The sequence below is a fragment of the Plasmodium vivax genome, chromosome 13, assembly GCF_000002415.2.
Source record: "Plasmodium vivax chromosome 13, whole genome shotgun sequence".
NCBI lineage: Eukaryota > Apicomplexa > Aconoidasida > Haemosporida > Plasmodiidae > Plasmodium > Plasmodium vivax.
In genome coordinates this window covers 82,243-102,895 of record NC_009918.1, presented here as the reverse complement: position 1 = coordinate 102,895, position 20,653 = coordinate 82,243, and the positions used below count along the sequence as shown (strand labels likewise).

Genomic DNA, 20,653 nt, shown 5'->3' with positions numbered 1-20,653 from the left:
AAGCGAAGAAGCGGTGATACGATGACGTGGAGAAGTTCGTATGGGGAGCGTCCCCCGCACGCAGGGGCCCACCAAAGGACTTCTATTCTGTGACCTCCCCCCACAGGGGTTACGCATTAGAGGGGCAATTCGCCATGTCACCCAGAAGGGCACATTTATTCTTCTACTTTTCGGTGAGGAAGGGGAACTCCTTCGTGGGAGTCACACCGTGGAGGGGGTCACTCTCATGAAGAGGGTTCTTTCTACATGTGCGCGTTGGAGGGGGCGCAAAATGGGACGCGCTGGAGGGGGGAAGCACAAATTTGGGCAAGTTAACCGGGGGGAGGGGGCCACCCCGCTGGCAAAAGAGCTGCTCCAAAAAAATGGGGCGAAAAGGATTGCCCGCAACACAGGTGAAGCAAAAAGTGGTCCAAGTGTGCCCGGTCAAGTAGGCGGAAATCAACGGAGGAGCAGCTGACGTGCGGAATGAATGCCACAATTATGATGAGAGAAAAAAAACAAACAAAACATGCACAACATAAATTAAAAGGAACAATCCACTGGGGGGAGGCCAACAAGCGAAACGTGTGCAGCGTCGCCACGTAGGAGGGGGCGGCCAAATGGCCCAAACAGGTGAAGAGGCCAAGGAGGGAAGCTCTACACGCCGTGTGCACGCAATTTATGGAAAAAAAAAACAAACACACGCGTCTGAAAAGGAGGAAGGAATTAAAAATGAAAGCGTACCAAACGTACAAAATGGAGGAAGGGTAGGAAGTGTACGAACTGCCAAGCAGAGCAAATTCATCCTCCCACGGGGAAGGAACAAACAGGAGGAGCGAAAACGAAACGAATATGATCACCACGTGTGCAAAAAAATTTAGCATTCTCATCACCACGTTATTTATGTGATAAAATAAAAAAAAGGAAAAAAACAAAACGAATGAATTTGCCAAAAGGGAGAGATTATTAAATATGCGAAAGAGGGACTCACTCCGCATATTGGTAATGGATATATCCCCAGCTAGGAAAAAATTTATTTGCAAAAAATGGAGGAGGAAGGTCAGTCCAATTACTGCCAGGGTGACATACTTGTGAGCTTTCAAGTGGTACCATACCCACGTATGATACACTTCCCATTTTTTTCTTCTTTTTAAGTTTTCTTTAAATTTCCAAAATGCTTTATTTGTGTGTAACTTTTTTAAAAGAGTAACTTTTGCTTCATCACTTTTTACTACTTGCCCTTTGAACAGATCAGCGTATTCGATTTTGTTTTTTCCCAATTGGGGATTCCCCTTTTGTTGGGAGAAATCCGGTTGGCTCGTCGCTGTAGAGCTGCCTAGCCCATTTCCCCAATGGGTTCCTCCCCCGCTGGCAACTTCAACGCGAAAGGGGTGCTTCTCACCAGGGGGTAACTTATTATGGGCACTACGTTCATTCGCAAAATGGTTAGCTGCACGTGGGGAATCCCTCCACATGGGAGAAGTGCAAATGTTGATTCCTTCAAAGGGGGGGTTTATTCCATCGAAATGGTCATTTTGGAGGCCTCCTAAATTTCCCCCTTTGTCTTCTTCCTGCTCTACACACTCAGCGCACACCTCGTTTACGTAGCATCTTTGCTCAAAGCATACATCCCTTTGGAGGGCCTCCACGAGGAGATTCACCGCCTTCAGAGAGGCCACACTTAACACGGTAAAGCAAAATATGTTTGCCTTGTAAAGAGCGTGCACGTTGGAAAGCTCGCTCAGACGGATGACCAACCGGATGGTAACCATCGAGAGGTGTTCTACTGAAAAGATGGCACACGCCGCCTTTGCCCTGTGGCTCTCTTTTACACTCTCCGTGATGATAATGCAGAGGATGTTGGATGCCCCCTTGGTGAGGAAGCCGCACAGGAGGGTTAACACATAGAAGAGGGTTCCCCAAGCGGAGGACGCGCACTCTTCATGGGGGGTTCCCCCCCACACGTCACTTCCTTTGTTCGCTATACCGCCATACTCTAACTCATTTGTAAAATTTGACCTTCCCTGTGTGCATATCTGCCTCTTTCGATCAACGGGGGAGTAGTCCTCCTCGTTGGTTCCTCCGTTAATAGCGCCATGGGGGGGACTTCCACTTGGGTAAAATTTCTGTCTCCTTTTTTCCCCCCCCGTTTTGCTGCCCTTTTGGCTGGCACCCGCGGGGGTATCCTCAGAAGGGGGGTCCCCGCCATTCGCTCGTCGTACACGTTTGGAGCGGCTGCGTTTGGTGCGGCTACGTTTATCGCTTCCACGTTTGTCTGACCGGCTGCTCATACTGCCTAGGTGGGGCCGCTCATCCGAGTTGCTCACTTTACTAGAAGGGGACTTACCATAGTTGAGGACGCCCCGATGAAGGGACACCTCCGCTGCGTCGCTCTGGTGAATAACCGATGGGCTCTCCTCATGGTCACCTTGAGGGGAAGCACCACTCGGGTAGCTGCACAAATCTGCAGTGGCTCCTCCCCGAGTGGAAACTTCAAACAGATAGGCTCCCCTCTTCAAATGGTTTTTCCTTACCCTTTTTATTTCGCCATTTTTTAATTGTTCGTAGGAATAACTATTTGGCTTAACCTGCTGGTGAATTTTTTTTTCCTTTTCCCTTTTCGTGGTCTGCACATTTGTCCCTTCATCTGAGACCCCCTGTTGAAGGAGAAAAGAATATCCCCGGGTGTTCCTCCCTGGTGGTTCTTGTGCGAGTTTATTCGTTTGGGTGGCGTGGCGATGTGGGGAGCCTCTCGAATGGAAGCTTCCTAACTGATGCAGCAACGTTGTGGTGATGCCCATTTCGTTAAGGGAGGAAATTCCATCCTTAACTTTACCTTCGAATGAGAACACAGAGGGGGGGGCTGAGAAGAGCATCAACACAGAAGAGACAATCAAAATGGTGAAACAAACCTTCAGACATTTTGCACGTCCATACACGTCTGCCAGCACCCCCAGAACCAAACTTCCAACCCCTTGCAGGGTAAAGTAAAACGCGAAAAAAGAGTCGCCAACGTTTAGGGGATACACACATGGGATGTTTATAAAGCAGGTGTACACAAATAAGGTGAGGTAGCAGAGGAGGGCGTTTATCCTGGTGACTGTTTTTTTTTCTTCATCTTTTCGTTTGGCGTAAGGCAGATTCTGTTTTTCGTCTGTGTCCCTCGGTGATCTGCTCATTTTAGGGGGGGGTGCTACGTAACCGCGGTGTGCATATTCGTTCGGGGAGGGATCTGGCCCGGAATGGAAGCAAACTGGTAGGCGCGTAAAACAATCGGCTAGCGAAATGGCGAAGCCTGGGCAGTTTCCTATCCGCCCCTTTCACTTCTTCACCCGTAGAGAGTCCCTTTCCTGGGGGGGAACATCGCAGCATTGCGCCTACATCGTTGGGGGAGTTCAACCGCGGATGCGCTTACGCATGGGGGCAGGTTCTCCTCATATCGGCGTGCCGCAGGAGGACGCACTCTCAAACGTGGGAGAGGGGGAGAAAAAAAAGGAAAAAAAAAAGGAAAAAAAAAGGGGACAAAGAAGGGAAAGAAATTGGAAAAAAAAATCACCACGGGCTACTAGCGGCAAAGGCACATTTGCCTAAACCTATGCAGGTAAAACTCATTTGGCGCGGCGACGCGGCATGCCCAAGTGTGGCATCCCAACCGGGCGCCTACCTGCATGCAGGAAGGTGAATTCCAGCCCCCGCGCGGGAGTGCAGGAGTGCACCTCCACACTGCTGTGGAGTATTTTTTGCACAATTGGCAAACTTCATTTCAAAAGGGGGGTAACGAAATGAAAAAAAAAAAGAAAAGGAACGGCAGGAAGGCGTAAGTAAAAGGCCCAGTTCGTACACTTGTGTGTGTTCGCAGATTTTCCCGCTAAAGATCCCCGCGCAGCTCAGCTGAGGGACGGGCAAAAAAAAGGCCCGGCCGGTGAAGGGGAGAAGGCGTAGGGGGTAATAATTGCGCAGATAAGTAGGCAAATCAATAGGCATATAACTGCCCACCGGGAGAGGCGCACACCTGCGGTAGGTGTCCCCCCTTTTTCAGGGCCGAAGCAGCGGCGCCGGGTGACAGGCACAAAATGGAAACGACAAAAAACGACCCGAGGAGCAAAGCAGACAAGGAGAAAGGCTCCCTATTCTTAAGAAAGGAAATCTTTGACCACGCAATTATATACACAACGAACAAGATAGAGGAAAGCGCTCTGCTAATTTATTTGAAGAATTTTTATGAGCATTTTAAGAGGTCAAAGGAGAGGAGGGAAGATGGTGGGAATGTCCACGACGATGAGCAAATTTACGTCACTTTGGATAGCTGGCTGAGCTACAATGAAGGTATAAAAGGGCAAGACAATATATGGTCTGCCAACTTCAGCCATAATGTGTGCAAATCTCTGTGGATCCTCCTAAGCATCACTTTACAGAGTGTAAAGAAGAAGAACAACGTGAATGGGCAGAAGACTATATTTAACGCGCCGCTGGAGGATCTGCACAGGCAGGGTGAGCAGCGAGGGGGCCCAGGCGGGGCGATTTCCCCCAATTCGAGTGACACAAGTGGTAGGCAGTTTGGCAAAATGGATGGCAGCATTGTAGGTGATATAGCTCCCCCTGTGAGAGGCTGTGCAGCACCGCATAGAGACTGCGGTGGGGAGGAGGGCGGTACAAAGGAGGACACCCCCCACGACGCGTGGAATGCAAATTGGCTAGACGAACAGGTGCGCATAGAGCTGGTCATCTTTTTCATAATTTTGCAATTTTTGAAGATTGACAGTGTGAAGAGGAAGTACGACAAGAATTTGAGCGAAGATAGTTGGCCCCACTTTGGAAGCTCTCCAAGGTCCCTCTCCAGTCCCTCCCTCGGCGTAGGAGGCAGCCATGTAGGGGGCAACCATTTAGCAAGCAACTGCGTAGCAAGCAACAGCGCAAATGCTGGTAGCAGCCAAAGCAACTGCGCGTCCAAGTCCAGCCTGGCCGATTTTTTCCACTTCTCTGGGAACAATTACAACCATTTTTTGAAAAGGTACCTGATTGCTTTTCTCTGCTCAACGGATATCGTCAACAGTAGCACCCTGACGGATACTCCCCTCTACTTCAAGAGTGAGCACCTCTTCCTGCTCGACTTTATAATCGACACGAATGACCACATGAATGTATACGAGAGGTACCTGCAGAAGAACGAGCCGAAAATTCTATACAAAACGAAGGAGATCCTAACGTGGTTGCTGACCAATTTGTGTATGACCGATTTGGGGAGTGACGAAATGGGGAAGGGGTCATCACAAAGTGGGTTTAGCCTCCCTTCCGCTTCCCCCCCCGGTGAAAGTACCCCCATAAATGCACCCCACCATGGCATAGAAAGTCTCAACAACGATATCTACGAAATAAAAAACGTCCAGGGGAAAACCATATACATAACGAGAGACAAAAATGTAGTAAACATAAGTAACTGCAAAGAGTGTAACATTTTTATTTTTTCAAACGTAGAATATTTAAAAATTCACGTGTGTGTCAATTGCTATATCATCTCGTTGGCCATCGAAATGATTTCCTCTTTTTTTAACTCCAAAAATTTGGATGTCCACTTGGTCACGAGGAGCCTCAAAATTGAAAATGTCATTGACACCAATGTGTATGTCTACACCGAGACGAATATTATCATTTTTGGGGACACGAGGAATATACAGCTTGCTCCCTACAACATTTTAAATGCGAATCAGAGGAGGTGCCTTCAAAAGAGCAAGATCTCCTTTGGCAGCAAAAATTGCGACCTTTTCGCCTTTCCCCTCAAGTGTAAAACCAGCTTGGCTCACTCGGTGGGGGGGTCACACATGGGGAACTTGTCCGGCGGGGCAAACTTCCCCCTTTCGCTCAAGTCCCCCGGCGGCGCCCTCTCCCGGGGCAGCGACAAGAGTGGGAAGGTCGCCCCGACTAGCGGTTTAACTGCTAACGGGGCAGCTACTAACGGGGTAACTTCCAACAGTGGGGGTGCCGCGAACGAGGGCGAAGGCGCGTGCGGCAAGCCCTTCGACGCGTCCAACCTTTCCAGCTCATTCTCCGATTACGTTTACTATTTGCTGAGTCCCTCCAAGTTCTTTCTGACCGAGTTTCCCAGCCCGGGATGCTCGTCGGAAGGTGCAGACGGGGCCTCCATTAGGGGACACCACGAAGAGGAATGCGCCACTCATTTGGATGACTCCCACTACGACTCCGATGGGAAGGAAACCCCCCCCGGAGAAGGAGCATACAACGCAGGGGAGAGTCAGTCATATGAATGCCTCTACCTCCCGGAGGTTTATAAAAATGCCATAGAGAATCAAGACGAGCACCTTCTACAGTTTTTAACCTTCATGGACAGCATCCACCTGTCAGCTGCGCAGATGCAAAAGGTGAAAAAAATACTAACGTATAAGCTGTATGCCTATTTGAAGACGTCCAAGAAGGCCTTCCGCGTGCTCACCGATTTGGTCGCCCAGGAGCAGGAGGCGCCGGGCGGTCACTAAAGGGGAGATGTTCGCAAAGAAGGACAGTGGTTTGTTCGGGGGAGGACCAAGGCGATCCTCATACGTGTGCGAATTGGCGAACACTCGCTTGTGGCCCTCTTGGGCGGTCACAGAGTTAGCGGAAAGGAGGAGTCTCTACGCATTGCGCGGGGGGGCGGCGAGCCACGCGAGTTTCCCCCTTCGCAGATGAAGCAACAGTTACAGCTACAGTTGCAGCTTCCATCAAGTGTGTGTTTTTTTTTTTTTTTTGTGGCGCGCACCACGGTAGCCTCCACTGTCCAATCTGCTACTTTGCAGGTGTTACTTCTTTCCTTCTTCATTTGGAACATGTGAAAAGGTTAAAAAATGGCATGCTCTCCTTTGCCTGTCTGTCCTTGAGAGGGCATGAGGACAGCTCGGTTGGTGTGCTTCCTGGCACCACGACGATGCGATATATCTCCCAATTTGGGGAAATGCCAAAGCGCTAACTCCGTATAATGCTGCTTAACTCTTGCCTCCCAATTTGAGATGCCAAAGCGCTAACTCCGCATGACGCTGCTCAACTCCTGGGAAAAGTTAATCACATTGTCGAACACGTGGGTTGAAATTTTTTTCTTCTTCCCATCTGTGGCCCTGACCAGGCAGACGTATTTTTTGTTGCTCTTGTTATCATCTTTGTTGGCCCGTTTGTTTTTCTTCTCCGCGTTTTCCTTTTTGGGGATGACGTTTTTCACGATGCTTCGTTTGACTGAGTTGCGGGAGGTTCGCGCGGTGGGGCAAAAGGGGGAGGGGCAGGTCGCCATGTGAGTTAGCCACTACGTTTATTCGCAGAGCGTTCTTCACAGTGCATCATTTGCTATGTATTTTTTCTTTTTACACATGTGTGCAACGCTCGCAGGCAGGTGTACGTACACATGTTTGGTGCCGCTTGACGGAGGGGACTCTCCCCTTTTGGCTGACAAGCAGTTGGCGCAAATGGAGGAGCAACTCGCAACCCTCTTGTCTGTACTTACCCTTTTTCATGGTAATCCAAATGGACGTTTTTCTCTTCTCGTCTACCTCCCCACAGAGTTTATTCAGCTCTTCAATGAACGCAGCGTTGCTTAGCAGGACCATTTTCGCTTTAATGTTTACCACGCGCGTGTTACGTTTGGAAGCGTTTATATCGTTGCCGCGTCACTGGTGGGGAGTTGCGCAAAAAAAAGGAAAAAAAAAAAAGAAAAGAAGTTGTTTATTCCTTAATTCGTCGCTTTATACCTATTTGAGCAAAACGAATGAGTAGGACCAACGGGTTATATACCCCCATGTTGCAAAGTTGAAAAAAAAACGAAAAAATTTACCCGCTTGAGGTATTATTATTCGAAGAATTACTTTACTGTGGGTGGGCGCTTAAATCCGGTCGAAATTGCTCTGCGGTGGGTTAACTGCCTTACCAAATTGGGCGATTCTCCCAAAAAAAAAAAAAAAAAAAAAAAATAGGAAGAACTTCCCAATGGTCATGTTAGCAGTTCTTCCCATTTCTGCTCCCATTTGAGCGATCAAAGTAAGAAGCATCACTCTGTTGCGTATTCTCTAAGTGGGTAAAAAAAAAATAAATAAATAAAATGGCCTACCACTGGTGATAATCGCTCGACGGCTGTGATAAACAGTTGGCACCCACGAAATGGATCTGCGTTCGGGGGGTGGAACAAAAGGGAGACAAAAAAATGGTACCCTCGGGTTGGAAGTATCCTCGCGGGTGTGATGCCTATGTGGTGACTACCGTATAGGGAGTCCTACTCACTCCTCTTTCTCCTTGTCCTTAACCGACATGCAGGAGCAGCAGTCTTCTACAATTACGCACCTACCTGTGCATTGATACGTCTGTGCATCCGAACGAGCGTTTTAAGCGACGAGCGAATGCACGTATGGGGGCATACCCCCTCTTCAATTAGCATGCTGGGCAGTATGCTCTCCTTCGTGTGGGTACCTATCCAATTGTGCGAATAGCCAACCATGGGCACGCCGCAAATGAGCAAGCAGGCTTCTCCCATGCAGATGAACAACGTTGAGTTTGTGGGTGACAAGGGGGTTGAAGAACTCCTTAGTAAGATAAGCGCAAATTATGAGGAGTGTACAAAGTATGACGCGTATATGGCGCAGGATGACGCGGAAGAGGAGGAGGATGAGGAGGCTGGGGAGAAGGGACATGCGTCGATGGGGGGAAGTTTCCAAAATGTGAAGGCGGGAAGAGGGACAAAAATGGCAAATGCAGAAAAGTTGGGAAAGAGCGAAAGGGCCAATTCGAACAGTCGTGCGAATGGGGAGACTCATAAGGGGAGCAATAACGCTGTGATGGACAACCTTAGGGATTTTATTTTTAAAAAAAAGATGACTAACGATAGGCAGAGTGGGAAGGCGGCGAGTTTTGGGAAGCCCGGCCGGAACGTTTTCACCAATTTGAACGTAAGGTGGAGAGGCGGCAACGCGGTCGTTGAAGCGGGCACCATGCTGCCACTCAGCGGTGCACATAAGGTTGCCTTTCAAGTGGGGGAAACGACATGCACACATGTTGTGAGAGTTTTTTTGTGGCACGTCGGATGGTGGCAGCCCGTTTAACATGGGTCCACTTGCCCATCCTGGTGTGATTCCCCTCCATCAATGCTTCAAAAAGTAACAAAGAGATATGCGGTCCCTTCATGTAGTGCCTATTCGGGCACCTTTCCCTTTTGCCCCCCTTTTTCAGGTCAGGAAGAAACGAATAATGGAGAGCAGCGAGGAGTCAGACGAGAACTGCCACTCGGTGAAGAAAATTATTGACTACGTTAAGAAGAAGAAAAAGCAGCGGAAGGGATGACCTGCTGGGGGAGAGGTGGGCCACTTCGAGGTGGTTTTCCCCCCCGTTGCTGTGCGCAGCGAAGGGGAGTCCCACAGACAGCACGAGGGTGAACACGTTTCGTAGGATGTCTCGTAGAGCATTCTCCGCAAGTGGGTATATAGCGCATATAGCGCATATGGCGCATATGGCGCATGTGAAACTTTTCCCCCCCTGCATCGAATATTTTTTCCTTTTTTTTTGTAAAACATGTACGCACAAATTGGCGTTTCCATTTCGCGCTTGCCTTTTTAAATTCAAAAGGGGGTTTGTTTTTTTTTCAAAATGGGGCACGAGGGGGGGGGACCTCTTTCGTGCCAGGGTGGAAGCGAGCCAAATGGGTTAAAACGGAAAAAAAAGAGAAAAAAAAAGGGGAAAAAAAAGGGGAAAAAAAAACGACGCGAATGACTGCACCAATGTGTGCACTGATGACTGCACTAATGACTGCACCAATGAGTGCTTCTCCACAGTGGGGGGCGTCACGAAAAAAGGCACACCGCCGATCGTACCCGCATGGTGGGTGCGCACAGGTATCTACTCCAAAACGATTGGCGGTGCTTATCCGCGCAGATGGCTAGTAAAAGTTGAGCTTTTGCGAACACTCGGCGTCCTTCATCAACGCGGTGATGATGAGCTGCGTTTCGACGTTGAGCTCTAAGCCCATGTCGCCCGACTCCTTGTCTATTTCCGCACTGACCTGCGTCCTGGTGGACTTGCTCGTCTCGGGGGCGTTCTTCTTAGACGACTCGTTGAAGCCAAGGAGCGTTTCTTTGTTTTTATTTTTGGCCAAACTTTCGAGGGGTATATAAGGACGGATAAGTAGGATACCCATTTTTACCAATTTGTCGAGCATAATTTTTAATAACTCAGAATTGCTACACATGCCTATGTACTTCCCACTTGTCTCGACGAGGACTTTGTATCTGTTTAGGACCTTCTTATAGGGGATGATAAAATCGTTAAGCATGCGTAGCTCGACGATGACACAGGTGAGGAACATTTTGAACGGCCACGGTAAAAAATTTATTGCGTTGGTGAGTGGCGAATCGAAGAGCTGGTTAGTCGCTTCGGTAATATCTCTGGGGACAATTTTTTGCCCCCTTTTATTTTCGAAGGCCTTCCTACATATTTGCAAAGCCTTTCGGATGTCCCCAGACACGTTGGCTACTTTCCTGGCACATAGCTGTATAGCTGTATGGTCAATAATTTCTTTACAGTTTTCTAAGCGCTCTTTTATAATTTTTTCTATTTCATCTCCCTTATATGGGCTGAAGACTAATCGGCCAAATGCTAGACGGGATCTACATCTGGGTATTAGCCTCTCAGGCAAATCCATAGTATTCGAAATGGCTATTAGAACCAGTTTGCTATTCACCTTGGTTGGCCAGTCGAAGAGAGTAAAGAGGACCTTCTGCGTTTTTGTAATGAGGTAATCGATCTCGTCGATTATTAGTATGGACACATTTCGGTTGTCTTTTTTATTTTGGTTAAAGAGTCTGTCGAGCAGTTTAAAAGAGTTTAAGGCATTGGGTGGCTTCTTATTAAAGAGTTGCTTGTAAAGCACTTGGTAGGCTGCATTTGGGTGTACTACATTCATTCCATTAATTTCGAAGACGTTGAAATCGGGTAGCATCTTCTGCTTTGTCTTGTGCTGGAGCAGTTGGATCACACTATACACGGTGGCTGTTTTGCCCGTTCCTGGCATTCCGCTAATGTATAAAATTTGATTGCTGCCTGACTGTTTAATGCCTGACTCGAGGAAGCCGTGGACTTCTTTTATTTCCTTCTCCCTACAGGGGAGATACTTCGGGACCACATCCAGCTGCATCATTCGGATGGCCTTATCTGTTGGGTCCGTTATGTTGCGCAGCAGATTCACGTAGTAGTTTTCTTGGTCCTGCTTTATGAAATTTTTTAAATCAACGTTGGGGGGGGTTTTGGCTTTACCTCCTGTTTTGTTACCGCTTGGGGGTTTGTTGCTTCCCGGTGTTTTATTACCGCTTGGGGGTTTGCTACCGTTTGGGGATTTGCTACCGCTTGGGGATTTGCTCGGGCTGCTGGTGGTGCTACTGCCAGGGTTGGTTGCGGCGTTGCCGCTCTGGCCTCTCCCCCCGCCCGCTTCGCCCACCTTCAGCTTGTCTATAATCATCTTGAGGGACTTATTTTTGTTGCTCTTTTTCCCGTTGGAGAAGGAGTAGTACAAATCGCTAGAACCCAGGACCAAATTATCCCAGTGCTCGCTATTCTGTAAGTCGCAGATTCTTTCTTCCCTTTCCTTTAAGTAGTGCGTGCAAAGGAACTTGTCCTTCCCCTGCTTGGACGTTTTATCCTCATCGTAGAGCCTCTTCTCATTGTACACGTGGATTTTTTTTAAAATCATTTTGGCGTCTACCAGTTTAAACTCTATATTTCCTAGTAGGTAAAAATTTCTCGTCTTCTCGTCCAGAAACACTTCGAAGTCTGCCTTTGATCGTCTGGATTTTTGCTTTTCGGAAAGCTCCTTTATGTACGCGGCGTCGTGCTGGTCAAAGTATATGCACACTTCCGCCTCCACCTGGTTGCTCTCTCCGTTTTGGTAGAAGCTGCTTATTTTGCCCTTCCTCAGCTGGTAGGTCTTCCCCAGTTGGTTCTTACTCGGGTGGTGTGTAGTAGTCCCGCTTCTCCCCGAGCTGCCCCCACCGCTACCCTCACACAAAACCATCACGTCGTCCCCAATGCTGTACTGCACCTCGTTGATGCATATGCATTCGTAAATCACGCCGTCTTCATACTGGCAGGCGTCTTGCTCAACGAGTTTGATGGAGGTGTCCTTTGTAAGCTTTGCAACTTCTTCGCTGGTAAATTCTTTGTGCTGCTCCCTCGCCTCGCTGGCGCCTCTGCCCTTTTGCTCGCTCATGGGGAGCATGCTGCTTCGCTTGTTAATGGTTGCGGTGTGTCTCAGTGGCTGGTTGTTTTTCTGCGGTTGGTTGTTTTTCTGTGGGTGGCTGCTTTTCTGTGGTTGCGTCTGCTTCTGGGTAGAGGAGCTGCGCCTGGGGCTGGGCCTGCCGCTACCCCTGCGGCTACCCAGATCGCTACTGCCGCTACCGTCGTCGTCACCACTTTCGCTGCTCCCACTGCGGGCACCCCCCCGGGGCAGCCCCGTTTTCGCCCTCTTCACCAGGTTGCGGTACACGTAGGAATCCTTCGACAGGCACTCGCTTTTTCTCTTGAGCAGCACACTGGAGCGCGACCCGCTGACCACTTTCTTTTCGTCCTTCTTCTCCTTCGTTGCGCTCCTAAGGGTTCGCACATCGCCATGGGAGTTACCCACCTTGCCCTTCTCCGAGTTTCTTTTGTTTTCCTTCCCTCCCCCGACATCCTTCTTCTTGTGGCTGTCCTTTTCTGTGCCGGATTTACTTGTGCTGAGGTTTCTGGGCGATCTTCTCATGTGGTCATAATTGTGTGTGTGTGCAACTCTGGTTTGTTTGCTGAGGCTTTTCCTTGGTTCTGCCTTCCGGGGCGAGGCATCCGAGGAGAGGAAGACGTGTGACGCCTGGCGCTCGCGGGGAACACGTGGACTGTGTGCGGAGGAATCGCTATCCGACACGCACGAGTAGGATGACGGGGGGGAGGAAAAAAAGGACGACGAGGAAGAGGGAGAGGAAGACGGGGAAGAAGAGGAAGAGTCCAAGGCGTGCTTCTCCTTCCGATTCTTCGCTTTCTCAGCCGTGGTGACCCTGCTTGTATTTTTCCTAGGGGTGTCACTCCTTTGATTTAGTTGAATGTAAACGTCTTGGGTGTTCCCCTGAATTTGCTCATAATCGGGGATGCGGCTTTGCTTTTTTTTCGGTTCCTCCTTCCTCGGCGTGCCCGAAAAGCTTAGGATGCTCAGCTTGCTCACATCTAGCTTTATGCCTCCTTTCGTGGGGCTCAAAATTTCGCTATCGTTCAAGTGAAAGCTGTGAAAATTGGGAACCTTGTTAACCTTGCGAAAGTGGTGGCTTTCGCGAGTTTCGCGGTTTTCCCGAGGTTGGCAAATTTTGTGTGATTCGTAACTTTTGTGGTTTTTTTTTTTTGGAGTCATTTTTTTTAAGAGGATACGCACAATTGTGTGTTACCACTTTGAAGTATTTTTTTTTTTTTTTTTTTTTTATTTTTAAAAGATGCAAAGAGGATTCATTATGTTGCTAAAGCTTTGGGAGGAAAAATGGAGAATTGTCACTTCTTCTCCTTTTTGCATTTTCCCCCCCCCACTACAGCAAAAGGTTTTACACCTCCCTTTTGCGCTGTGGAATTTCCCACTTTGGCGCACCTCCGTCAGTTTTATCGCCATACGATTTTCACTTTTCCCCGTTCGATGTAGATATTTGTGGAAAATTAACATCGAAATGGAGGTAACCCCCTGTGTGTAAGTCCTCAAAATGGGTTATTTAAATTCATTTTTGCATTTTAAAAGGAGCGAAAAAAAAAAAAAAAAAAAACACTTCAGGATGGTAACTCCTTTTCGAGATACTAACTAAGTATTGGACGGGAAGGATATTCTCAGGGGGGTGAATACACATCTTTCGCAAAACTTGACACATTATTTTTTTTTGCGGGTCATTTGTAGGAACGGATTTCACGATTTGGCGCGCAGTTATGCAGTTAGCCGCCATGCAGCTTCACCCGCTTGCTTTTTTTTTCGCGAAAAAGGGAGAAGTGGCACTGCCGTAGACAGGAGTAGCAAACCTGCAGGGAAAACCCCTTACCATTTGGATGTGTGTGAAGAGAGTATAACGGGGGCGGAAAAAAAAAAAATATATACGCAAAAAAAAAAAGCAAAATGGCGTAATAGCTGCGCAAAAAGGACATTACGCGGGAAGCAAAATGCGGGCATACGATGCCACCTTGCGTGTGCGAAATTGCGTCTTTTTATGCTTCCTGATTTGCCGCTTCGCCACGACATTGTTTACGCAGCACTTTGCGGATAAGTCTCCCCTTTTGTGAATTAAAAAGGTACAGAGATGCGATCTCCCTCTGTTAAGTTGGATTGGAGCTATGGCTGGTATTCGAATTCGTCTTTTTGCGCCAGTTCTGTGGCGTATCGGTGGAACTTTGTCTCCGTGCACACACACCATTGGCAGCATGCGAGCTGTTCACCTTTTGCGCGAACATTGTGTGGTGACAGGAGGAGTTCCACTTTGGTGGCAACTGGCTGGGATTTATGTGTGTACCCTTTTGCGAGAGTGACAGAAGTGTAGACTTTTTAATTTCCCTTCTTTTCACAACAAAGTTAGTGTTAATAATTTTTGCTAATCAATTTCGTGCGGCAAAAAGTTAGCAGCCTTTTTCCCATAAGGGAAGAAAAAAAACAAGTGATGTGTTGAAAATGAGGGGGAACAGCGGCCCCTCTAAGTTGGTTACCTTTTGCTGCTTCTTAACAAAAGTCATCATAACAAATTTTTTCTGCTTTTTTTTAACCTCTCAATTTTATACGTAAAAGAAGGGGATTTTTTCCTTCACATTGATTTATCATTACGCGGTGTGCGAATGGTATGATGGTGATGGGAAGCGCAGACCCCTCACCCCAGGGTGTGTAAACCCTACAGTTTTGTTTCGTAACCTTTTAATATAACCATCTTAATGGTATTAATTCGCTAAATTTGACTACCCCGTGGAGGTTACTTTGCTTCTCCCTCCCTGCATGTTTGCTTTAATATGAGGAAGGCCAGATCGATGCGAAAGTTTAACTCCATGGAGAATGCCTCCAAGCGGGGTGACATAAATAGATGCTTCCACATGCATTTCCGCAGGCATCAAATGGATTGCCAGTGGTTCCCCCTATTACACGAATGGCGCAAACGGAAGAGAGCACTCTTTTCCAAGCGTACATTCTCAGGGGGGGGGAAGAAACTACTCTCCACTTGTAATGTTATTAACCCCCACTTGCATGTACCGACGTACCAAATCGTATGTTAAACGTATGAGAAGTAGTCCGTTCGAGAGTCTACACTATGCGGACGCTCCCATATGTTACCATTCGATGGGGGGGGAAAAACGTGGGGCCTATTTATCGGAAAATGTCTCCACTAAAGATTCATAAAGGGGAGTAACCGCGTGCCTTTTACCGCAGGTGTGAACAGTTCGCCACATGTATATTCACTTAATGGGGGATTCTCCCACACGATTTGTTTTCCCCTACACCATTTTGCCGCACGACCATCAGATGTGAAAATTGTGGTGGGGGATCTTTTACATTATTCCGTGTGTGTCACCCCTCTCCACGGAAAAGCGAAAAAAGGAAAAAATAAGAACCCCCTGGTGGATCTCTTCAGAACACACCTTATGTCAACCAAATATCCCCCTTGGCAAATTCGTTCGAGGTGAAATGGCCCAAATGGGAGGGAACAAAGAGGGGGGAAATGCCCCTATGCGAATAATGTGCACCTTTGCGTGGCGGAAAATTGAACTCACTTGCGGAATGCTAAGCTGCGTCGAACTGTTCTCATAAACGGAAGGAGCAAAAATGGCGAGGAAACACCACACATATGTACACATACGTACACATATATATGCGCCCGCGGTAGGTGTAGTGATGTATATTTCCAGTCAAGCTGCCCTGGCAGAAATGGCATACCCCCCCCCGGAGGTGCTCTCTAAGCTGGTTAACCTGTTTAGGCAAAGTTGTTCACTCATAGGTGGGAGGATAAACTGCGCGTAATGCGCTGGGGAATATTCTTCATCTTCTTTGTTTTAAGGAGGGGGCCAAGAGGGTATACATTTGCCGGTTTGCTCCTGCGCCAGCTGGCGGGTCCCCCCACTTACGTTTACGTACGCGCAAATGGTCACGTAGGGGCAGGAACGTACATACAAAAAGGAAACACAAAAAGGAAATGAAGTGATCGCGATGCGTTAGAACCCGGGCAAGCAGTACATCATATAAGGAAGCAAAAATGTACGAACAGGTAAAAAATCTGAAAAAAAATCATTCCACGCGGCTGCTAAGGTTATAAATAAAAACTAATGCCTCCCACTGCGAAGAAGGGGATGAAATGAAAATAATCTCCCGCAAGCGGCGATTTAGTTAGTTATTTACTTATTTTTTTTTGCGAGTTAAAATTGTTCACATAAACGTGATTCACGGGGAATATATTACTGATTGAGTGTACGCAAAGGGATGCATTTTATATATTTATATGCACGAGGCGTGAAAAAAAAAGGGCCACGGCCATGACACGTACGCGGAAATGTTTCATTATATATGCAAAAAAATGGATACGTAAATATAACTGTATATGATAATACCACATTTAAGCATAAGCAGCATGCCATGATGCAGCAGCTCGCGAAGGGGAATAAGCGCACTAAGCGGAGGAGCGGTACGCATAAAAACTGGGCGCAGGGTTATATATATATAAAAAAAAAGTACGATGGCACGAAGGCATATGTATTCGGCATATATATAAATGGGGGGCAATAAATCGCATAATAAGTACAAATATATATTTGCATATATTTTACATGTAAAAATTGCGCGCCGTAATGTACATTTTATCGGCAATACCGCTTATTCCCGCTTATATATATAACGTGCTTACTGTACTGTACGTACGTCCGCGCGCAGCTGGGCCCCTTTTTCTGGCAAATATTGAACGCAAAATTGAAGCGCGAAAAAAATATATGAGCATGTTATCCTCCTCTTAACGCAGAAGAGGCTGCGGCGCTTTGTTCCGCGCACTATATATATTGCTATTACGTACATATGTTATTGCTATATTCATCGCTATTAGCGTATATATGCGTAAATTGCCATGCAATACTCACATATGTATATATTTGCGTACCGCATGTAAGGCAAGCATGTAAAATACCTCCTCCCAGTCGCGCTTCGCCTGAACGCTTGAATTTAATACCTCTGCCCCATCGCGTATTTTGAGATATAAAATAGGAAGGAATCAGCTTCGCCTCCGGAACCATACGCGGCGCAACGCGACGTAGTGAATGTACATTTTGCTATACTATATATACCGCGTAAGCGTCGCAAAAAAAAAAAAAGAAAAGCATATATTAATTATATACGTATATAACCCATGCGTAACCGTACGCATATGAGCATCATTATCTACCCATTTTTCCTTGCGTAGTGCTGAGTATGTAATATATATCGTGGCGCGCTCATCACGTTTTTGCGCATATTTATTTGTACGTACGGATTTATTTATATATCCCGTTTGCAAACGCAAAGGTTAATTTATTTATATATATAATTTATATATATTTTTTTTTCCCATGGTCATCATTTCCTCTTTTTAAGATAAAGTAATGCACGTCGTGCCGTATTCACATTCACCATTACTGCGATTACGCAAAGATTCTCATAACGAATTTTCTGCTTCATGCATCATGCTTCATGTTATGCTTCACTACAAGGGATGCAGCGCAGTACGCATACGCAATAGCAATACGTACAAGCATTATATATAAATGCATATGTAATAAATATACAGTATCATATAGCAGCATATAACGTATATTTATGTACATTTACGTACAGCATATCATATTCGTAAAAATATAATCAAAAGCGCGAATTGAAAAAAATAAGTATCTTTAAAATTATTTAACGAGTACGAAAGAATATTTTACTTTTCAATTGAAAAAAGTATTCCCTCGCTTTTTTTTTTTTTTTTTTTTTTTTTTTGCTTTTCATTATATACTTTCATGCAAAACTGTTAATAAGAGCCCTTCATATCGCCAGTTAATACAATCGCTTATGCGCCATTTGCTTGCCAAGTACAAACGTACGAGTGAATGAATTGCCGTCCCACTTGAGGGCCAATGCGTATGCTACGTACATATATGTACATATGAACATAAGTACGCACGTACGTATTACATATATATATGTTAGTGTACCCCCCGAAGGAGTAAAAGCTCTTCACGCGTCCCCCCCTTTAGCAAAACACACGTAAAGAAGCATTTTGTTTCGTGTTTTTAAGTTTACATAACACATTTTAGCGGCGTACGTTTAGCCGTACACATTGGCCATTCATCCATTCACAGTTTGCTTCGACGCAAAAACGTGTTCACATACACACAAAAAGTGAATGCTCTTTTTTTTTTTTCCTTTTTTCCACCCCCCTCCCCTTCACAGTGTACATTTTGGTACCCGTGTATACATTACGAGTATACGCGCGTTTATCAAAATTGCAAAGTTAGGCGAACTCCCAACACGCACACACACACGAACGCTCACGGCAGTGGCCTCTACCTCAGTGAAGAGCTTACTCCGTATGCACATATATATATATATATATATCCATACGTACATCTCTTTTATAGCAAAAAGTGTACGTATAATATTTTGCGTCTCCCTCGCTTTAAAGAGTACCCATCGTAAGGTGTACGCATCTTACGCAGCGCTGCTCGTTCGGAAAATTCCCGAGTTCGCGCCCACACTCGACCGTTTGAAGCTTTAAGGTGGCCTTCGCGCCAGCGTATACGTGCAGAAGCACAAACAGGCATAGTCGTAGGAATAGGCGTAGGCATAAGCGCATACGTACAATCCCACACACAGTCGCGTACGCAGTAGGCACCCCGCTCGAAAAATGGATCCTATGAAAAAATTCAACGGAATGAAAAACATGGGAGGCAAGGAAGTGCGCAAACGAAGAAAGAACAAGAAGGACCCACATGCACCAAAGAGATCTCTGTCCGCGTACATGTTTTTCGCGAAGGAGAAGAGAGCAGAAATTATAAGTCGAGATCCCGATTTGAGCAAAGACGTCGCAACTGTTGGCAAGATGATTGGAGAGGCATGGAATAAATTAGACGAGCGAGAAAAGGCTCCCTACGAGAAAAAAGCGCAGGAGGATAAACTCAGATACGAACGCGAAAAGGTGGAGTACGCCAAAACGAAAATGAAGGCATAACGCTCGGGGAGCTTTGCACTCGGACTGAGCATGGGGGAAGCCGCGCGGTACATGAATGGAAATGTATATGTGCGTGTATATATGCGTGTATATGTGCGTGTATATATGCGTGTATATGTGCGTGTACGTATGCATGTACGTATCAGCACACGCGCGACTGTGAAGACGGACGCGAACCATGCGGATGTTGGCCTGCTCATTTTTGTCAGGGCCACGCATACGGTGAACTTTCAACAGCTTAAAAAAAAATTGCACAGATGGGTGTACATAAAATGTGCAAACAGGAGTATGTTGCCGTACGAACGTTTGAGAAGATACACAACATGGCGCTCAGTCAAATTATATCTCACAAAAAAAAAAAAAAAAAAAAAAAACACATGGAATTTATACAACAGATTATATATATATCTACTGACAGGTACTGATTTTTATTGATATTAATTCGCATTTTTATCAGTTTATAGTTTTTAGAAACTTACCAGCACGTGAACAAAAAATGTAGAAAAAGTTTAAACATATATTGATACATCAGTGTACGAAAAAAAACAAAAAAAAAACAAAAAAAAAAAAAAAAACGAAGAAGTATTTTTTTTTTTAAAATAAAATATTAAAAATTGAAATACAATTTTTTATTATTTTAATATTCCTTTTTTTTTTTTTTTAAAGTTATATAAAAGCATAACGTTTTAAATTTTTCAAAAGTTATAATTTTTTTTTTATCCATGGTACATGTACATGAATAAACAAATAAACAAATAAATAAGTAGTGAATAAGCAAATATATCTATTTTTATGTTTGCTTATTTAGCTATCCCCATTCCATGTGTATCACATTGCAGTTTCTTTTTCTTTTTCTTCTTTTTTCTCTTTTTTTTATTTTAAAAACATTATAATGATCATACATATGTACATCTTTTAGTACACACATCAAACTTATTAAATTAAGCATTGCGTTAAAAAAAAAAAAAAAAAAAATCTTTATTCTGCACCCAACGGTTTTTCTACATACTATTTTTCGTGTGGCTTAAGTTGACAGACCTTTTTGAATTCCCTGCGTTGAGTGCGCTAAGGAGAGGGTAGCAGCGCTATCGAAAGGGCGAAGCGATGTTTTTTTTTATATTTACGTGGTATATTTTACGTGGTATGGGCACGCTTTATAATATGTGCCTACCAAAAAGGAAAGTGACCGTATATAACCCATTGCGGGGTCTGCCGTAAGGAGGAGATGACTCAGCAGGGTGGATAGCCACGTGGGAGGGTGAATAAACAAGTGAGAGGACATCAAATCGGTATTTTTTCATCCACGTGTTGGATGTAGTCTGCGAGAAATGTGAAAAATCTACCCGCGTGAGGAACTTCGTCAGGGGTACAACTGTGTACGCATGAAAAAGCTTACATAATTGTATTTGCCCATATGTATGGTACACGCGGGGGAGGGAGTCGACTCGGTCCTACGAGCT

General features: G+C 45.9%; 6 protein-coding genes across 6 annotated transcripts, besides 40 other annotated features; 3 read left to right on the top strand and 3 right to left on the bottom strand.

Annotated features, from left to right (window-relative positions):
• Window positions 1-311: 311 nt before the first annotated feature.
• Window positions 312-3,158, bottom strand: PVX_084215 (hypothetical protein, conserved; the record flags this gene model as incomplete). Its single annotated transcript, XM_001616460.1, has 1 exon — window positions 312-3,158. The coding sequence occupies one exon, from the start codon at window positions 3,156-3,158 to the stop codon at window positions 312-314; it is 2,847 nt and encodes a 948-aa protein (XP_001616510.1).
• Window positions 1,756-1,775: a microsatellite.
• Window positions 2,363-2,394: a microsatellite.
• A 411-nt stretch (window positions 3,159-3,569) lies between the features above and the next one.
• Window positions 3,570-3,600: a microsatellite.
• A 452-nt stretch (window positions 3,601-4,052) lies between these two features.
• On the top strand, window positions 4,053-6,470 carry PVX_084210 (hypothetical protein, conserved; the record flags this gene model as incomplete). Its single annotated transcript, XM_001616459.1, has 1 exon — window positions 4,053-6,470. The coding sequence occupies one exon, from the start codon at window positions 4,053-4,055 to the stop codon at window positions 6,468-6,470; it is 2,418 nt and encodes an 805-aa protein (XP_001616509.1).
• Window positions 4,688-4,748: a microsatellite.
• Window positions 4,871-4,892: a microsatellite.
• Window positions 5,218-5,263: a microsatellite.
• Window positions 6,001-6,023: a microsatellite.
• PVX_084205 (hypothetical protein, conserved) lies at window positions 6,404-7,846 on the bottom strand. Its single transcript, XM_001616458.1, has 2 exons — window positions 7,463-7,846; window positions 6,404-7,197 (listed from the first exon to the last, which is right to left on the bottom strand). Exons 1-2 carry the CDS (start codon window positions 7,563-7,565, stop codon window positions 6,989-6,991), a joined length of 312 nt encoding a protein of 103 aa, XP_001616508.1. The 5' UTR covers window positions 7,566-7,846; the 3' UTR covers window positions 6,404-6,988.
• Window positions 6,633-6,652: a microsatellite.
• Window positions 7,314-7,341: a microsatellite.
• Window positions 7,736-7,777: a microsatellite.
• Window positions 7,750-7,779: a microsatellite.
• Window positions 7,847-7,940: 94 nt separating the features above from the next.
• On the top strand, window positions 7,941-9,548 carry PVX_084200 (hypothetical protein, conserved). Its single transcript, XM_001616457.1, has 2 exons — window positions 7,941-8,894; window positions 9,175-9,548. Exons 1-2 carry the CDS (start codon window positions 8,445-8,447, stop codon window positions 9,283-9,285), a joined length of 561 nt encoding a protein of 186 aa, XP_001616507.1. The 5' UTR covers window positions 7,941-8,444; the 3' UTR covers window positions 9,286-9,548.
• Window positions 8,006-8,029: a microsatellite.
• Window positions 8,802-8,845: a microsatellite.
• Window positions 9,167-9,186: a microsatellite.
• Window positions 9,534-9,576: a repeat region.
• A 72-nt stretch (window positions 9,577-9,648) lies between these two features.
• Window positions 9,649-9,671: a microsatellite.
• An 80-nt stretch (window positions 9,672-9,751) lies between these two features.
• Window positions 9,752-9,788: a microsatellite.
• An 89-nt stretch (window positions 9,789-9,877) lies between these two features.
• On the bottom strand, window positions 9,878-13,366 carry PVX_084195 (origin recognition complex 1 protein, putative; the record flags this gene model as incomplete). Its single annotated transcript, XM_001616456.1, has 1 exon — window positions 9,878-13,366. One exon carries the CDS (start codon window positions 13,364-13,366, stop codon window positions 9,878-9,880), a length of 3,489 nt encoding a protein of 1,162 aa, XP_001616506.1.
• Window positions 10,171-10,198: a microsatellite.
• Window positions 10,473-10,497: a microsatellite.
• Window positions 10,783-10,818: a microsatellite.
• Window positions 10,825-10,957: a microsatellite.
• Window positions 11,239-11,263: a microsatellite.
• Window positions 11,342-11,364: a microsatellite.
• Window positions 12,648-12,675: a microsatellite.
• Window positions 13,367-13,516: 150 nt separating the features above from the next.
• Window positions 13,517-13,544: a microsatellite.
• Window positions 13,545-13,847: 303 nt separating this feature from the next.
• Window positions 13,848-13,867: a microsatellite.
• A 590-nt stretch (window positions 13,868-14,457) lies between these two features.
• Window positions 14,458-14,513: a microsatellite.
• A 219-nt stretch (window positions 14,514-14,732) lies between these two features.
• Window positions 14,733-14,861: a microsatellite.
• A 768-nt stretch (window positions 14,862-15,629) lies between these two features.
• Window positions 15,630-15,655: a microsatellite.
• A 1,829-nt stretch (window positions 15,656-17,484) lies between these two features.
• Window positions 17,485-17,514: a microsatellite.
• Window positions 17,515-18,039: 525 nt separating this feature from the next.
• Window positions 18,040-18,066: a microsatellite.
• A 138-nt stretch (window positions 18,067-18,204) lies between these two features.
• Window positions 18,205-18,268: a microsatellite.
• A 28-nt stretch (window positions 18,269-18,296) lies between these two features.
• Window positions 18,297-18,362: a microsatellite.
• A 302-nt stretch (window positions 18,363-18,664) lies between these two features.
• Window positions 18,665-18,684: a microsatellite.
• A 97-nt stretch (window positions 18,685-18,781) lies between these two features.
• PVX_084190 (high mobility group protein, putative) lies at window positions 18,782-19,433 on the top strand. The gene has a single exon (XM_001616455.1). The coding sequence runs from the start codon at window positions 18,870-18,872 to the stop codon at window positions 19,191-19,193; it is 324 nt and encodes a 107-aa protein (XP_001616505.1). The 5' UTR covers window positions 18,782-18,869; the 3' UTR covers window positions 19,194-19,433.
• Window positions 19,359-19,435: a microsatellite.
• A 212-nt stretch (window positions 19,436-19,647) lies between these two features.
• Window positions 19,648-19,671: a microsatellite.
• Window positions 19,672-19,835: 164 nt separating this feature from the next.
• Window positions 19,836-19,872: a microsatellite.
• A 160-nt stretch (window positions 19,873-20,032) lies between these two features.
• Window positions 20,033-20,078: a microsatellite.
• Window positions 20,079-20,252: 174 nt separating this feature from the next.
• Window positions 20,253-20,272: a microsatellite.
• Window positions 20,273-20,551: 279 nt separating this feature from the next.
• Window positions 20,552-20,642: a microsatellite.
• Between the last annotated feature and the right edge of the window lie 11 nt (window positions 20,643-20,653).

Excerpts from the sequence above, each read along its gene's own strand:
- PVX_084205 (XM_001616458.1), bottom strand. The coding sequence starts at position 7,565 with ATGGTCCTGCTAAGCAACGCTGCGTTCATTGAAGAGCTGAATAAACTC. Across the intron at positions 7,198-7,462 it reads TTGGATTACCATGAAAAAGG|TCAAACGAAGCATCGTGAAA; the intron begins GTAAGTACAGAC and ends CCCGCAACTCAG.
- PVX_084200 (XM_001616457.1), top strand. The coding sequence starts at position 8,445 with ATGGGCACGCCGCAAATGAGCAAGCAGGCTTCTCCCATGCAGATGAAC. Across the intron at positions 8,895-9,174 it reads ACGTTTTCACCAATTTGAAC|GTCAGGAAGAAACGAATAAT; the intron begins GTAAGGTGGAGA and ends CCCCTTTTTCAG.
- PVX_084190 (XM_001616455.1), top strand. The coding sequence starts at position 18,870 with ATGGATCCTATGAAAAAATTCAACGGAATGAAAAACATGGGAGGCAAG.